This window comes from Prunus avium, chromosome 3 (genome assembly GCF_965620075.1).
Source record: "Prunus avium chromosome 3, drPruAviu1.hap1.1, whole genome shotgun sequence".
Lineage (NCBI taxonomy): Eukaryota > Viridiplantae > Streptophyta > Magnoliopsida > Rosales > Rosaceae > Prunus > Prunus avium.
The window spans coordinates 30,455,843-30,472,828 of NC_142286.1; the positions used below are offsets into that span (position 1 = coordinate 30,455,843).

The window sequence follows — 16,986 nt, forward strand, 5'->3', positions numbered from 1 at the left end:
GGGACTGTTGACGTCGCTTGGGAGCATGCCACGTGTCCTAGGAGAGGGTGTTGCCCTAATGGGGCGATCGGTAGGCAGGGTGCCGAAGGCTTCCCTAACCAGGCTCGATTTCTTCCACGTGTCTTGTTCTCATTGGATGTTCATTTTGGGTATAAACAAACAGTTTTAAGTTTCCTGTGATTCAATCAGGGCTATTTTTTTCTTTTAAAATGATGAGGAAATTGTTTTATGATTTAAAGATGATGTGTCAACTTAAAGTCTATTGGATTAAATTTTAATGAGGTGGCGTATCCAAGAAAGAAATCAAACAGATCATGATAGAGAAAATTCAAGCAGAGAATCCGGATCCTAGTTATCAAACTTGGAAGCACGATTGCAAACAAGAAAAATGGATGAAAGCATGTACAAGAATAGATAGTGTCTACTGATACTGCACATAAAATATAGCACAAGGCTCAAGATTTTCCTAGAAGTCAGTATTGTATCGACTGCAATGATTTGCTCATCGCTTGGCTAAATTTTCTCTTTCTGTTGATGGTTTGGTTGACTGGAATGAGTGGCCCCATGCTATCATCCAGGATGCCCTCTTCAATGATTGTAATCTGCTCTAGTTTCTTTAATGAATTTCGTTCTTTTCAAAAATATAAAATAAAAAATACCTTCGTTTTATGAAAAAAGACCATGACAATTGGGTAACACAACACAAAACCAATTATTATTCAATAAGGGACAAGTCCCCAGAGCATACCAGGATCAGAGGTTTCCAAACTTGAAATCTCTGAAAATGCCAACTCGATTGGATATTATATTAAGGGGAATACTAGCAACCTTTTCTTTAAAGAGAATGGTGACTAGAGAATTATTCTTTTTAATAATTCCATCGCATTACCACGACACTAATTGTCGTTAGAGAATTATTCTTCACTATTAAACAAGAACCGAACAAACGAATACAATTAATGTATTTGAAGCCAACTGAAAGTGTCCCCCTGGCAAGGCATAGTTGGATTGCTTTTATTGTGATGCCAAATCATTGCACCATGACTAAGCCCTGCTACATTTATCAGCAGCTGTATAAAGAGGGGGATTAGTAAAACTTTTGTTTGCTTAAATTTCACAATAAAATTAAAATCCGCATATAAATTTAATTATTTAAGAAAAGGAGTGAGGTTGGAAAACTCCTCTGTTCTTGCATATTGCAGAGGGATTGATGTATGCATACAATAACAATAGGGCATGCAGTTAATTATAACATGCTGCAGACATGAACTAGATACAGAGGACTAACTTTATCGTAGCGTTAACTTACTTGCTTAGTTTCTGACCTTGAGCTTTGCTCCAAAATATGTTTTTCTCATATTTGTCCTTTTCAATCTCATGGCATTCGACTTTCTCCAAGTACAACAGATGAGGAAACTGATCCTCCACCTCTGTAAGTTCTATTTTCATATTACTCAAGTACTTGAGACGCAAGATTTCCACCCTCCACTTACACTCAGTGACAGTCTCCTCCCCTGCATGTTGCAAGCTATCAAGTTCCCCGCCTCTTATATAGAGCTTCTTTAAATTTTTCAGTTCCTTCGGGTTCAGCCATGGCGGTACTTTTCTCAGAGGGATGCCTTGAAGATCCAATTTTTCTAAATCGGGCAGGGACGAGAAATCCATGCACTGGTGGGCAATTTTTCCTCTTAACTCTGGAGAAACCACTGCCCATGATATTTTGAGGCGGCGAAGAGATGAAATTTCCTTCAAATTTTCAAACTCCTTGTCCTGCATTACAGCCTCAATCCCTATGTATATACTTAGGCGCCTTAGTTTCTTCAACTTGGCAAGATCACCGAGTCTTGAGGGAGTATTTTTCAAATTGGCTATGAGAAAACCTTTAAGTACTTGGAGGGAAGAGAGTTTGCCAATCCCTTTCGGCATACCTTCTAGGAAGTAACACTCTGATATATCCAAATGAGTGAGCTTCCTCAACGATGAGATATCTGAAGGCAATGTCTCTAAATTGTGGCATGCTCTCAGATCCAGAATTTCAAGGCTGATGATGTTAAAGATACAAGAAGGGATCCGTGTTATTCCTGATATTCCTCGGAGACTCAGATACTTGAAGCTCAAGTAGTGCTGAGCCCCAATACCTTTCAAAAATAATCCTTCATCATCCACTTCAATGTGATGCGTGGGTGAGCTCTGCCACCGTCCCAGCTGAAGAACAACAACGTTCTTCAACTTGCTAAGCCATTCACGTTTGAAACTAAGATAGTTTCTGTTCACATTGAATACTGTCAACGGATCTTCCTCCCCCAGAGAAGTCGGGTTCTGATAAAAAACTAAGCACGGGCGCCTGCAAACTGACGCTTGACATGATGGCATCCACGGCCATGATGAATCAAAGTGGAAGAGCAGAGCGTCCCTGGCCAAGCCTATCAGCATATAACGAATCCAAGGGTGCAGCGTGCAACTAGTGGAACTACTGGATGCATTAACAGCATTTCCATGTGGTTGAATCAAGCCCTGTTTCATGAGTTTGTCAAAGATTTCTTCCCCTACCTCTTCGGCTGTCTTGTCTTGAGTGCCCGTGATGAAGCCCTCCCCAATCCACCAGTAAATTAGAGGCCTTTTTTTTATCACAGACTCCGCAGGGAAGATTGAGAAAGAGAGGAAGCAGAGCCTCAACTCGGTGCCCTCAAGATGCTCGTAACTCCTCCTCATATTAGCCATGGCACGACTTTCGTAAATTCCTTTCTCCACGCCCATTTGTGACAACTCTTGTGATAGCTTCTTAGCTGCTGTTAGACCCAACTCCGGCTGAGACCAATGCGTAAACTCTAAACTGCGCTCAGGGTAACTCGGCATTAAGTTCACTACAGGGATTGAGGCTTTTATTTGGTTGACATTGTCAATCATGCGAGCCAGGAAGCTGGTGATTGCCTCCAGGCCGATGAAAGCATTGTTCTCATCATCTCCCAAGAAAAACTTGTCCACTCGACGTTCTAAGTCAGTGAATTGGTTGAACAGATTGTGCTCCCAGAGCGTAACTCTAGGTAGCAATTTTAAGTCTTCCATTTGTTGAAGCCCATCTTCAATCTTTTTGAAGCGACTTAGAACCACTTCCTGATCATCACCTGGATTTTTGTTGGCAATGACCTTGGCTTTGGCTTTTCCCAGACGATCCAATAACTTGGGCAGGAACTTCTCTACATTTCTTGAGGTTGAGGCTGAGGTTGAGGGGACATTTCTCATTTCAGATGCAATTACTGAAAAGGAGGTAGCCTGGTGCAGATAGATTGAGGGTAGCTGTGGAACTCAAGAGATTGATGCAATCAAACCTATCATGTCTATTTGTTGCAGATTAGTGAGTCCTCTAGAACTAACCCACCATTAATTTTTCTTTTAAAAAAACAAATAAGATAATAGAATTAACAAGTAGTAAAATCATCTTTTTTAAAGAAATACAATAATGACTCAACGCTAACAATCAGATCTCAAAAAAGTAACACTGAAAGAAAAAAGAAAAAGAGAAAGGAAAAAAGCTCATTATACTCCTTAGTAGTCCTAGAAGCAAAGAACAATGGCAAAAGAAAATATATATTATTCCACACTTAATCTTTTAAACAATTATCTGATGTTGGCCAATCTTAACCTGCTAATTGAGCATAAAGAAGATGGGTGGTGCAAGAGTAGGGTAACATGTCCAAAGATATGTTTTATTAAACATGTTTTATTAAAGAACGGTAATTTTTCAATCAGTTCAATTCAACCGAGGGAGGAGAAGTAGTTCGGTTTATAGCTAAAATGTCAAACAAAAAAGAAAAACAGAGGAGGAGCTCCTTCTCACAACAAATCGGATTTTGACACTTGTCATTTAAATAAATAATGCTTCCCTCCTTGCCCGTAAGGAGGTACTCCTCCTTACCTACTAATGTGGCTCAACCACAAATTAACACTTGTCTTTTTCTTTTCTTTTTATTCTCAAAGGTGCATTTATTTTTCACTTTAATTATTCTTAATAAAAGAGACACGTGTTAGATTGTGGCTAAACCACATCATTAGGCAAGGAGGAGTTCCTACTTATGGGCAAGGAGGGAAGCATTATCCAAAAAAAAATTGAACGAATTTGACAAGGGTCAAAACCCCATTTGTTTGGAGGAGGAACTCCTCCTTGGTTTTAAGGAGGCACATCAGTAGGCAAGGAGGGAAGCATTATCCAAAAAAATAGAAGGAATTTGACAAGGGTCAAAATCTCATTTATTTGGAGGAAGAACTCCTCCTCAGTTTTAAGGAGGCAAGCTTTTTCCAACATAGCGTTGATTGGTGAAACGACATCAAACCTTCAAATTTTGGTAAACGATCGTGTAGCTTCAGAAATTGCTACCTCTATTGGAATCGCCAAAATTAATTAATAAAAAGAAACAAATTTTTTTACTATTATTCTTGGAGATGCTCTTAGCTGACAATCACAATTCAAAAGGCAAATAAAAGAAATAAAAAAAAGAAAAGGAGAAAAGAAAAAGCTCATTATACTCCTCGGTAGTCCTGGAAGCAAAGAAGAATGGCAAAAGAAATATATATAATTCCCCACTCTTTTCAAACAATTATTCAATGTCAATTAATCTTAATCTCAATGAGCATAAAGAAGATGGTGTGCGAAGGACCAGCAAGGTAACTTGTCGAAAGGTTTTTCCTAACAATCACAACTCGAAAACAACACCTAAAGAAAAGACAAAAGAAAAGGAGAAAAGAAAAAGCTCATTACATATACTCCTTGGAAGCAAAGAACAATGATAAAAAATATATATATATATATATATATATGATTCCCCGTTCTTTTCGATCAGTCTTAATCTCAATGAACATAAGATGGTATGTGATGGACAAAATATGTGTTTTATTTAAACAAGAAAATATTCGGTAAGTATAGTTAAACTCCTCGGTTCGGTTTTATAGCTGAAACTAAAAAAAATAAAAGAAAAACTAGTCCAAATGGCACAGTGCGGATTCTGAATCAAAACTAGAGACACGAACTTTTTGTTACCAACTAATAATGTGACAGTTTCTTATTCACTGATACAAGTCCGATAATACATAAGCTTCGTCACCTTCGTATAATTATACTCATGCAAGCAAAAACCGAACACTTAAAAAAGGGGAAAAGAAAAGAAAAAGCTCATTATACTCATGCAAGCAAAGAACTTTTTAAACAGTTATTTGATGCAAAGAACTTTTTAAACAGTTATTTGATGCTGAGCATGAATAACGTGGGTGGGAGAATCAGTTCAATTTTATAGCTAAAAATATGAAAATGATCGAACTAGAGACATAACCTTTTGTTCCAACTAACAGATCGCCTTACCAAAAAAAACTAACAGATCAAAGCGCTGAACAAAGGCCAAGGCGTGGTTAAGTGCTCTTCATATTACTCCCCCCAGTTTCTGATTAAAATTGCAGTAGATATATAAATATAGTGTTGAAGGGGAAGAATGGCGGGGGATGTTGCTCAATTTCTTCAGAAAAAGTTCCTGGCATCTCTTAGGGACACAGAGTCTGAATTATCAGGTGCTGTTCTCATTTCTTACTTGCGAGCAATCAAAGATATTGTCATAGCTATAGATACGCGAAGACTTACGGAAGATTACTGCCGTCGCTTTATCTATGTGCTCCTGGACCTCACCGACGCATTCACCAAGTGCCAGGTTTTCTCACATGAGTGGAAGAAGCATAGTCATCACAAGACTCATTTAATCTTCAACCATTTGAGTTTGACGAAGATTTGTTTCGTGCGGAAGATGAAGAAGCGGCTGGCTGCAATAAAAGGCATCTTCGAGGATGAGTTTATGAAAAAGGAAGAAAGAATTTATAACTTGAGGGAATCATCAAGTCGTCCTGATCCTGAAGAGAATTTAGAGAGCGAACTACCTGTATTAATAGATCGCGGTCGAAAATTTGAGGCCGAAGGTGTGGGATTTGATGAGCAATTACGGAAGATTTGGAACTTTCTTTTAAAATCATCGCCGTCGTCAGGTGCTGGATTTGCGGCAGTTGGGATACTGGGCATGGCAGGCGCAGGTAAGACCACTCTGGTGCGCGAGTTTTTGAGTTGGTGGATAGTGCAAGGTGAATTTTCTCCTATAATTTGGTTATGCTTGTCGAATATAATCAAAGAAAATAAACAAGTAGAAGAAGAAATTGAGGTCAGCATTGTGAAATGTATGCTTAGTAAGTTGGACCATGATGCCGTTGCCGATGGAGATGGCATCATCCAGGAGGAGGAGAAGATAATAAGTAGTAATAATAATTCTGGTCATCTCCTTGCTGCGCTCTTGGAAAGGCTCAACCAACATTTATCAGATAAAAGGTATTTGATTGTGTTGGATGATGTGTGGCACATGAACGATTTCTACTCGGACTTAGGACATAGGCAACAACTACTTCAGGTTCAGGAAGGTGATAAGAAAATTGGGGATCGCTTATCGCACGGATTGCCTAAGGGTACTGGTGGTGTGGTCATCGTCACTAGTAGGATACCGGAAGTGGTTGAAGCTATGGTGGTACCGGCGGAGGGGTCAGATCAACATTATAACAGCTTGATTATTCCTCTTGAGCCTTTGGACAGACAAAACTGCTGGGATATATTTAAGTACACTGTTTTTGGTTATATTCCTGATTTTGAATATCAACAACATTTGGAAAAGGTTGAGAGTGAAATTAAGGATCTATGTTGTGGTCTACCATTGGCCGCTAGGACACTCGCAGGAATCATGTCCCAAAACCCCCAAAATTTAGGGTATTATTCTCAACTTAATTATACTTACAGTAGTACTTTAATTACTTACTCCCTTATCTTGGTATCGTCTTTCGAATTATTTACGTACCAATATGAATATCCCATGCAGGAGGACTTCTCCGCCCTACCGCAAATCTGAGGAGTTGCTTAAATTACCTGATTTGGATGTTGATCCTGATTCCTTCCATATAAAAAAATCCCCAGTGTTGGTGTTTATTGACATGATCGATAGACAACAAGGAGAAGAACTCATTGGGAAATTTTGCGACCTCCTTACTAAAAAGCAGGTATTTTTCTCATTGAACAACGAACTTTGAGTTTGATAAATATTATGTGAAATGAAATTTTAACCTAGTTTATGTATAATTAAAGCTCTAATTAACATGCATGGATTTGATTAAAGTTTGTTGTAAATATAATATTGTATTGTTTTCCTTTATTTTCTAGGTTTTTGGTGTACTACTGAAAGATGATAGTTATTTTGGAGAAGCAAAGAAATATGATAATCCTGAGACGGTGCTAAAGGATGTTTATGGTACTCTAGAAAAGCTTAAGCAAAGTAATTGTGGTTTTGCTTCTAAAATTCAAAAGAAGATGAGAATTATAGTGAGTAACATGTTAAATTAATACGTATTGCTAAAGCGTAGTCTACACTTTTCTAAATAACATTTTTAATATCTTTTTTTTAATTTGACATTATATATATATATTTCTTCTATCTCAGGTTGTTGGCCAGGATGCTGTTGTTAACTGGATTTTGGGAGTTATCTGTGATCTTAAATTGCCAGAGTCACCCTCCATTGCTCCGGTACCAATACCGTTCTACTCCAGTGGAATCGGTGCTTCGTTTGGATGGGTAGGGCGTTTAGCATTTATATTAAATTCTTTTTAATTGGCAACTATTTAATATTGAAACGTCTTTTTAATAACAATATTAAACAATGATAATATATACATGCAAAAAAATAATTGACCTACATATCTAATACAAGATAGGTAAATAGATAGATACATACTTCAGTTAAAAAAATAGGTACAATAATTTACCTACATATTAGATAGATAATTCGAAGAATTTATAAACTGTATTAGGTACATTATCATATTATTTCATAATAGGAATATTATTACATTATCGTATTAGATAGTCAATTCGAAGAATTTATAAATTTGTATTAGGTACATTATTCTATTATTTTTCATAATAGGTACAATTTTTATAGATAGATAATTATTAGATGACAAATAAATAATTTGTGTAAGACACATTGGAATATTTGTGTGTGGTGTGCATTAATATATAGGCACTAACGTTTAATTCTCATGGGATCGTATGGAGATGCCAAGGAAAACTTCCACCTCAATATCCCCAACCAATTGCCTCTTGACAGCTGGACATAGCTCTCACACTTTAAAAATTTGGTCAGAATCTCTTTTTTTTTTTGGCCAATTGCCTCTTGCCGACCGCTGCTATCCGCCACAACAGCCGGCCTCGGCGTCAACATTGACCGCCATCCTCCATATTACGCTTCACTTTGCCCTCCTCCATTGTCGTCGGCATCGTCTTTGTCCTTCTCACCGGCTCACTCCCTCTCTATCCCCCATTCCCCGTTCTCTCTCTTCCATTCCTTAGTCTTCCTCAAATCACTCCTCCTCCATCATCATCACCCACCCATCCCTTCCTCTTTTCCTCTTCAATAACTCATCATTCATCACCCCACACACTAGATATTGATTTCTCTCCTTTTTATTTTTAATTTTATTTGAATTATTTATTGTGGAGTTCTGAAAATTTTGGAAATGGTGGACTTTGAGTTGGCTTCGGGTCTGTGGAAGAACAGCGTACGGTTTGGGGGAGAACAAATTTATCTGGTGTTTCCTCCAGATCTGAGTTGCTGAGAGATAGTCGGTGGGAATTGAAGAAAGAGAAGAAGAGTGGTTTGAGTTGGAAAAAAATATATATATATTAAGTGCGTAAGTGGTATCCAGCTGTCAGGAAGTAATTGGCTAGGTACACTGAGATGGAAAGCTTAACTTGGCATCCCCGTGCCAGGCAAGTTTTTCTCATGTGCCAAACATTTTGAAATTTAAAACAATGTGTGGTTAGTCAAATTTGTAATAAATTTCAAATTTAAGAGGAATGAAATCAACACAATAAATTAAGGAACTAACAATTAATACAACCATATAATAGGGTATATTCTAATTAGGGGTACTTTTGGAATATAAAAAGTACAATAAATCAAATTTTAAGCTTAATTAGGTAATTTGCTGAGTTAGATCCTAGTTATCGAGTTTTACTTATAATAAATTGGGTTTTCTTCATAGAAAAATAAAACAGTTAGTTGTAAATAAGAAAACATTAGTTTGAAGGGAAAAATCCACATTTACTACTTTATTTTCTTCCATTTTCATGACATATATATGTACCATCCCCTGTACGTCTTTGTTCTTCATGGAAAGATGAGTATGAGTATATGCTTTTAAATTTCCATTTTAATTACAACATGTACATGTATGATTCTGCTGTTACTTACTAGGTTGGGAGGCAATTGATGCATCTCTATTAAATTTATGCATTTTGCCAACTTGACTGCTCCCAGAAGGACATTTTGAATAAATCACCGCTGCAATCGTTACTTCTTGATGTAGTACTGGCAAAACCGTGGAGAACTGACAGGTATTCAATCGAGATGTCGTATGACTAACTTTTTAATTATTTATATGTACTTTTTTAAAATACAAGCGATAGTCTAAATTACCAAAAAAAAAAAAAAAAAAGGTGTTTCTCACACACACATTACTAATTATGTGCTATGAGAGTTTGAACCTAAAACCATCGGTATGCAAGTCAATGTCATTTTTCCTCTAAAGCTAGACCTCATTGACAATTTTATATATATATATATATACGTACTTAATTATATATGTTCATATTATTTCTTTTTAGTTTACATTGAAGTAAACTTTTAATAGTAAGATAACAAGAATTAATGGGTAAATTAATCTGGATTATATATGTTGCATTAATTTATTGTAGTTGTAATCTTATTTATTCTTTTATTGGATTTTCAGCTGGCATTGTTTCATTAGGATGAAACACAGTCAATCTTCTACAAGTCAACAAGGAAAACCATATTCCCTAAACCGAATACCACAATGTTTGCATGAGGTTGGAGATGTGGGAAAAGCGGTAAGAATTGCTCCCTTTTTTTTTTTTTTTTATATATATTTCATAATCTCCTATCTCCATTCTCAATGGACCTATCACTTCACTTTTATGATATATATCATGATCTCCCTTTTCTTGCAATTAGTGTCTTCATTCATTCTTATCTCTCCTTCCTTATTACCACTTCTTATCTTAAGATAATATTAATTCCTCAATTCTTATACATTTCTTAGGATAATCCAACATTATACGGACGATTTTGGTACGAATTCAGGCTGGACGGTAAAGAATTTCATCTTTGTTTAAACTTTAATTTCTTTTCCTTCATACTCCTATAATCATTTCATTTCCATATTTTTCATGCATTAATTAATGGGTCGGGAGGGTACATTTTTTAACACTTTTCGACACACACTATAGAACGTTGGATTTTAGCATTTTGCATGGCTCAAATTGCATCTCACTTACATTTAGTTTTATAAACATGACTCAAAATTTCATTCAAAGTTTCCATAATTTTCTAACAATTTCTATTGTTTTTATTCATATTTTCATAAATATCAATCTTTTCGTCGGAATTTCTACATTTGGGGACCACTTCAGTTCCAAGGTATTTATGCTAAAATATGAATATTTGGTTTTGAATATGTTAGGTTCTTATTTTATTCTTCTTCATACGGAGGTATATATAAGAGTTTACATGAGTGCTTTATAAGGAATTAGATATAGTAAAGGATTAGGAAAGTATCTCCTAATTATACAATGATTTGACAACTATATAAAATAGGAAAGTAAATCCCTTAATTAATTAAGGAAATAAATCTATAAAATAAGAAAGTAAATCCCTTAATTAATCAAGGAAATAAATCTCCTTGATTAATTAGGAGACTCACTTTAACACTCCTCCTCAAGTTGGTGCACATACGTCACCAATGCCCAACTTGGTGAGTGAGTCATAAAATACTCTTCCACAAACAGCTTTTGTTAAGACATCTGCCAGTTGATCTTCTGATTTTACGAATGGTAGGCGGATGATCTTTTTCTCAATTTTTTCTTTGATAAAATGTCTATCCACCTCAACATGTTTAGTTTGATCATGTTGAACTGGATTATGGGCAATATCGATGGCTGACTTGTTATCACAATGTAACTCCATTGGTTTTTCTGGCTTGAAACCCAATTCTGTCAACAATCTTCACAAATTCCGTGAGCCATTCCTCGATACTCTGCTTCAGCACTAGACCGAGAAACCAAATTTTATTTTTTACTTCGCCAAGTGACTAGGTTACCTCCCAAGAATGTAAAGTAATCAGAAGTAGAGCATCTATCTGTAATGGACCTAGCCCAATCAGCATATGTATATCCGAAAACTTCAAGATCTTCATGTTTTGAGAACATTAAAACATTTCCAAGGGCTGACTTTAAGTATCTTAAGATTCGATCAACATCATTCATATGAGAAACACTGGGTGAATGCATAAACTGACTAACCACACTCACAGCATATGCACAATCTGGTCTTGTGTGTGCCAGGTATATCAACCTTCCAACAAGGCGTTTGATATTGTTCCTTATTGGTTGGTTCTTGGTGCATGTCTTCACACAACTTGTGATTCATCTCAATGGGTGTGTCAGCCGACACACTAAATGACTTCCTCAGCAGGTGATTGGTGTGGTACTGGAGCTGAAACAGGCAAAATCTCATAAGACGGTTCAATTTACTCCTCCTGATTTTGACAGCGTGGAGAAAACTGATCATTTTCCTATGGTGACCGGTTGCTGGATTTTGGCAACCGGTCGGTTTGAAATAACTTCTTTGACTACCAGTCGCTTTCCACTGGCGACTGGTAGTTTTAAAGCAGATTCTCCGTTTTCGAAGAACTAAGAGGGGGCCGGTCGCTTTCCACTGGCGACCGACCGTTTGATTTAGGAATTTGATTTGAGGAATTTGATGTATGAATTTGATGTAGGAATTGGATTTGGATTCGGATTCAGGTTGGAAGGTTGGGATTCGGATTCGGATTTGGATTTGGATTTGGATTCAGATTCAGGTTGGAAGGTTGGGAAAAGATATCCATGGCAGCGGAAGGATTTAAGAATAAGAGAAAAAAGATGTGTTTAGGGTTTCGAGATAAGAGTAGATGAGGATGTGGGTATAAAGATCTGAATCTGAACAAGGCAGTATGAGGAATACGATACGAGGATACGAGGAATTTGATTTAGGATACGAGGATACGATACGAGGATATGAGGAATACGATACGAGGAATTTAAAGAACACAGAAACCCTGTGAACACGGCTAAGAACATAGAAACCCTGTGAATTCGATTAAAGGACACAGAAACCCTGTGAACACGGCTAAAGGACACAAACCCTGTGAACACGGCTAAGGACACAGAAACCCTGTGAACACGGCTTAAGAACATAGAAACTTATCTTCAATTCTCTTTTCCCCCTGAAGAGAAGGGTATGTCGGAGTCAAGAAAGAGGCAAAATCTCCATGATAAAGAGAAACAGATCCTTTTTCACTCCCCCTCCCCCCCTTGAAGAGGAGGGGAGGAGAAATTTTGATATGAGAATTTAGAGACAACCGAAGATCGATTGCTCTGATACCATGCTAAAATATGAATATTTGGTTTTGAATATGTTAGGTTCTTATTTTATTCTTATTCATACGGAGGTATATATAAGAGTTGACATGAGTGCTTTACAAGGAATTAGATATAGTAAAGGATTAGGAAAGTATCTCCTAATTATACAATGATTTGACAACTATATAAAATAGGAAAGTAAATCCCTTAATTAATTAAGGAAATAAATCTATAAAATAAGAAAGTAAATCCCTTAATTAATCAAGGAAATAAATCTCCTTGATTAATTAGGAGACTCACTTTAACAATTTATTGGCAGAGCTTCATGCTTTCATCCAAGCTAAATTATTCATCATGTTGTTATAAATAACCCTGTATATATGCATATGAAATTACTAATTATTGGTATCCAATCCTGGTAATTTGATATTAAATAGACTTATTTTCACAAACGGTCTTTGAGGTTCACGAAGTTATTATCTTTGGTCCTTTATGTTTCTTTGTGACATGATTAGTCCTTAAGGTTACCCCACGTACATCAAATTGATTCATACCGTGAGAATTCGTCAAGTATTCTGTTAAACTGATGATGTGGAACCCAAATGTCCAATAAAAACGTGCGAATTAAATAAATAAATATATATATATATATATATATATATGTTTTAAAATTTTAAAATTGAAAGGATTAGGAAAAAAGATGAAAAAGTAAGAAAAAATATAAAAATGATGGGTATTTGGGTGCAGGGCCTAGGCGGTGGGTCTAGGGTAGGGTGTGGCTAAGTTGGGGAAGACGGGGGCTAGGGTGGTTGCTTTTGGTTCTGTGGGGGTTGGGTCGTGCGGAGTATGTCGAGGGTTGGGGGGATGAATCGGGGTGGGGAGAAAGCGAGGGAGAGAGGGAAAAAGAGAGAGAATTTGCATGTGAAGATTTTGATTGTACATATTTGTTACCATTACAGTGAATTAATTATTGATACGAAAGATTGTAGATATGAGCTTAGCCAAGTTGGCTATAGTGAATGTGCTCCCCACTATACACTCGAGTTCGAATCTCCCTCCTCGTACTTTAGATTATATTAAAGTAGAATATCATTTTTATATATATAAAAAATCCTCGATACAAAAGATTTGATGAAAAATCTCAGAGAGAGAGAGAGAGGAGTGGGTGGTAGGGGAAGGGGGAGGAGGGAGGTAGATTGCAGAATGGGAGGCTGGGGAGGGGGAGTCAGCAGATGGTTTTTTTTTTATTTTTATTTTTTACAAGTTTTAAATTGAAGTCTTCTATGGTTTATTGAATTTTTATTTTTTAAACATTTTCAAAACAATTTTTTTATTCAGATCCACATAGCATGCTATTATTAGACACCTAGGCTCCACATACATGCCATATCATCAATTTAACAGAATTTTTTACGAAATCTCACAGTAGGGACCAATTTTATATAAATGGGATAATTTCGTGAAGTATCAAATGTGATAATTTCGTAAACCTCAGAAAACATTTGTGAAAATAAGCCAATTATATATTCTTCTTTTAGTACTTTATACTTTTGTTTTCCCTAACAGAAACGGCCTAACCTCAGTTGCAATAGTAAAGGTGTTGAATCATCTTGGACAGTGGAAAATGCTTCACATGCCTGGAATGTACGTAATGATCGTGGAATCTTTAAAATGTTATCATGTTTCTGTTGTGTGCTTTTATTTCTTTAAAATGTTTGATGAAAACCTTGCTTGCACTCTCTCTTTCATCTCACTATTTGTTGTTTGATTAAATGGAGAGAAGAAAAAAAAAAAGGAAAATGGCACTTTCATTTTGGCACATCTTTCTGTAACTTTTTCTCTTTCTTTAACCCTAGTTTGATAACTAATTTTTCATAAAAACTTGATTCTGTCAGTGTCAAATGCACCAAAAGGGCAATCCTCTCTGTACATCTGGAATTTCTGTTGTTATCAAAATCTGAACCTAAGACCTCCACTACTAGTATGCAAGTTAAACCTTTTTTTGTTTCCTTTGTACAAGTGACATTGATGTTTTTCATATTTCTAGCAGAAATAAAGAAGAAGAGATAATGATCATCAATTTTGATTTTAGGTTTTGTTTACTTTTTTTTTTAGTACAAGTTATTAGGGAGGGGATTTATAAGTATTCATTGGGTGCCTGAGAGTTTTGAACATATACCCTTCACTGGCTATGTTTTGATTACTTTATATATATATATATATATATATATATATATATTTATCATTCACACACACATGCACGCGAGCAGACTTAAGCATACTCTAATTTTATGTCTCTTTGGTATACATGTACAGCATCAATTCAATTTGTTGTCTTAACTTGCCTATGTTTGATCATACAATACATCATCGTTGGGTGACAAAAAATACGATGGAAGATGGAAAAGTGAGGTTCCTTCTTCTTCCTTTACACGTGTTTTTATTTTCGTGAGATATGCATGCACGGGTTAATGTTTCTATGATTGGCATTTGCAATCAGGTTTAATGTTATTTATACCATATTTATTCACTAGATCACCTATGGGCCTTTTATATTGATTTTTTTTGTTAGGATTGCTTTGATTTTCCTTTACAAATATTCTTTCAAATCAGTGGATGTGGATCCCTGTAACAGAGGTGACCCCACCAATGTATGTGAGATCTATCATATTAAAGAGGTTGTCAACAATGTGATTAGTAAATATGGTCAAAATAACAACACCCTTCATTTGTACGATCACATTGCTGATCATCTCTCTAAAAGAGGATTCACCACTATATATGGGATCCATCCATATTAGAGAGGTGGTGAGTAATAATGTTGTCCAAATAGCAACACCCATACATATATACCCATTAATTACTAAAACATTTCCATGTTAAAATTGAGTTAATTACAGACACCCAAGAACCCATCTTTCGTTCCATCTTTCATAGACGATGGGCGCCTCGAAGTTATCGGTCACAAGGACTGGGGCAGCGACTGGGCTCTCCTTGATCAGGTCATACATCATCTTGAATTGATATTAGTTCCGATTGCAGCATCCATTTCAATAAGAGGATTAATAAACTTATATGTAATTTTTTTTTAACTTACCGCTATTTTTAATTAAGGTACGAGGAATTCACTTCGAGTTTATAGAGGGTGCACAAGGGTCAGCAGCGTACATAATTATTGATGGTGGAGTAAATGGGATGTGGCATATCCCAACTAATGACTTGGTTGAGATTGAAATCTCTTACCACGGTCAAGTCAACATTCTTGCCCTTCCAGATTGCGCAGCAAAAAGTATCCATCACTCCTCACAATCCAGTGTTTCCCAAGCTAACGCTAAGGATTAGTCTTAAGGGCTTGTCCAATATAGATTCCTACATTTTCTATTTCCTAGACATATACCCATCACTCTATAAATCTATGTGTAAAACCCAATTTCAAATTTAAATGACCAGTAGGATATAAGAGGTCGTAGTATTCCTATGTTTTTACATCGTTGCCACCAAACTTCATATTTTATTTATAATTTATTTCAAGCATTTTATTAACTGTCATAATTGTAATTAGCACTCCCTATTAATAGCATATCAATCACCCCATTTCTTTTGGTTGACATTCCCTCTCACATATCGCCCCCTAAAATTGCAAACCAAAAAATATCTGTAAATTACATATCCAATAATGTACCTATGAAAAGTTGGAAGAGTTTGTTTAAGGCTGTCCTGTGTCGGCTGCTGTTACTGTAGCTCCTTGCTACAGGCTGTCCTTACAACCCCTTGGCCATCTCCTTCGTCCCTGGTGGCTGGCTGAGATGCCAGATTTTGCTTTCAAAGCAGGAGTGAGTGGATCTACTTCAGATGGCCCTTCCACTGGTGAGAAGAGAGCCCGAACACAGGAAATGGCTGATGTTGGTGGATCTGAGTCCCCTGAGCCTCCCCTTGCTCTGCCTCCGTTTTCGATGAGCTTCAAAGATAAGGTATCAGGGGATTTTGGTTTGGCCCAAGATAATTTTGTTTTTGGGGAAGATGATTTTGTAATAAAAAATGGACCAATTCCATCAATTGATTTCTCTGAGAAGGTGAAAGACTGCCTCTACAGACCTTGGCGGACAGCAGTGATTATTAAGCTCATGGGTCGCCCATTGAGCTATACTTTCCTGCGGAATCGTCTCCTTCAACGTTGGGCTCTAAAGGGTCCGATGAGCCTCATCGACCTGGATAATAATTTTTTCATTGTGAAATTCTTATTAGAGGAGGATATGAATTATGTGCTTACTGGAGGACCATGGCAAATTGCTGGCCAGTATTTGGCCACTCAAAGGTGGAAGCCTGGTTTCAATCCTAAAGAGGAACGGATCACCCATATGACTGCTTGGGTTCGGATTAATGGGTTAAATGTGGAATACTTCAGAACAGATATAATGGAAAAAATTGGCAATCTTGT

General features: G+C 36.6%; 2 protein-coding genes across 4 annotated transcripts; one reads left to right on the forward strand and one right to left on the reverse strand.

Annotated features, from left to right (window-relative positions):
• Positions 1 to 528: 528 nt before the first annotated feature.
• Positions 529 to 3,383, reverse strand: LOC110754916 (uncharacterized). Its single transcript, XM_021956040.2, has 2 exons — positions 1,310 to 3,383; positions 529 to 1,070 (listed from the first exon to the last, which is right to left on the reverse strand). The coding sequence occupies exons 1-2, from the start codon at positions 3,241 to 3,243 to the stop codon at positions 1,064 to 1,066; spliced, it is 1,941 nt and encodes a 646-aa protein (XP_021811732.1). The 5' UTR covers positions 3,244 to 3,383; the 3' UTR covers positions 529 to 1,063.
• A 1,901-nt stretch (positions 3,384 to 5,284) lies between these two features.
• Positions 5,285 to 16,091, forward strand: LOC110754925 (uncharacterized). 3 transcript variants are annotated; one of them, XM_088250333.1, is made up of 11 exons: positions 5,285 to 6,784; positions 6,894 to 7,071; positions 7,232 to 7,390; positions 7,509 to 7,640; positions 9,388 to 9,464; positions 9,860 to 9,977; positions 10,190 to 10,238; positions 14,115 to 14,192; positions 14,865 to 14,955; positions 15,449 to 15,550; positions 15,663 to 16,091. In XM_088250333.1, the coding sequence occupies exons 1-8, from the start codon at positions 5,481 to 5,483 to the stop codon at positions 14,123 to 14,125; spliced, it is 2,028 nt and encodes a 675-aa protein (XP_088106459.1). In that variant the 5' UTR covers positions 5,285 to 5,480; the 3' UTR covers positions 14,126 to 14,192; positions 14,865 to 14,955; positions 15,449 to 15,550; positions 15,663 to 16,091. The 3 variants fall into 3 exon arrangements, with proteins under 3 accessions (XP_088106459.1, XP_088106460.1, XP_088106461.1); XM_088250334.1 differs by lacking the exon at positions 7,232 to 7,390; XM_088250335.1 differs by lacking the exons at positions 10,190 to 10,238; positions 14,115 to 14,192; positions 14,865 to 14,955; positions 15,449 to 15,550; positions 15,663 to 16,091 and having other exon boundaries at positions 9,325 to 9,464; positions 9,860 to 9,929.
• The last annotated feature ends 895 nt before the right edge of the window (positions 16,092 to 16,986 follow it).

Bases quoted from the DNA above. Each gene is read 5' to 3' on its own strand.
- LOC110754916 (XM_021956040.2), bottom strand. From the start codon at position 3,243: ATGAGAAATGTCCCCTCAACCTCAGCCTCAACCTCAAGAAATGTAGAG.
- LOC110754925 (XM_088250333.1), top strand. From the start codon at position 5,481: ATGGCGGGGGATGTTGCTCAATTTCTTCAGAAAAAGTTCCTGGCATCT. The intron at 6,785-6,893 runs GTATTATTCTCA...TATCCCATGCAG, and splicing joins CAAAACCCCCAAAATTTAGG to GAGGACTTCTCCGCCCTACC. The intron at 7,641-9,387 runs GTAGGGCGTTTA...GACTGCTCCCAG, and splicing joins TCGGTGCTTCGTTTGGATGG to AAGGACATTTTGAATAAATC.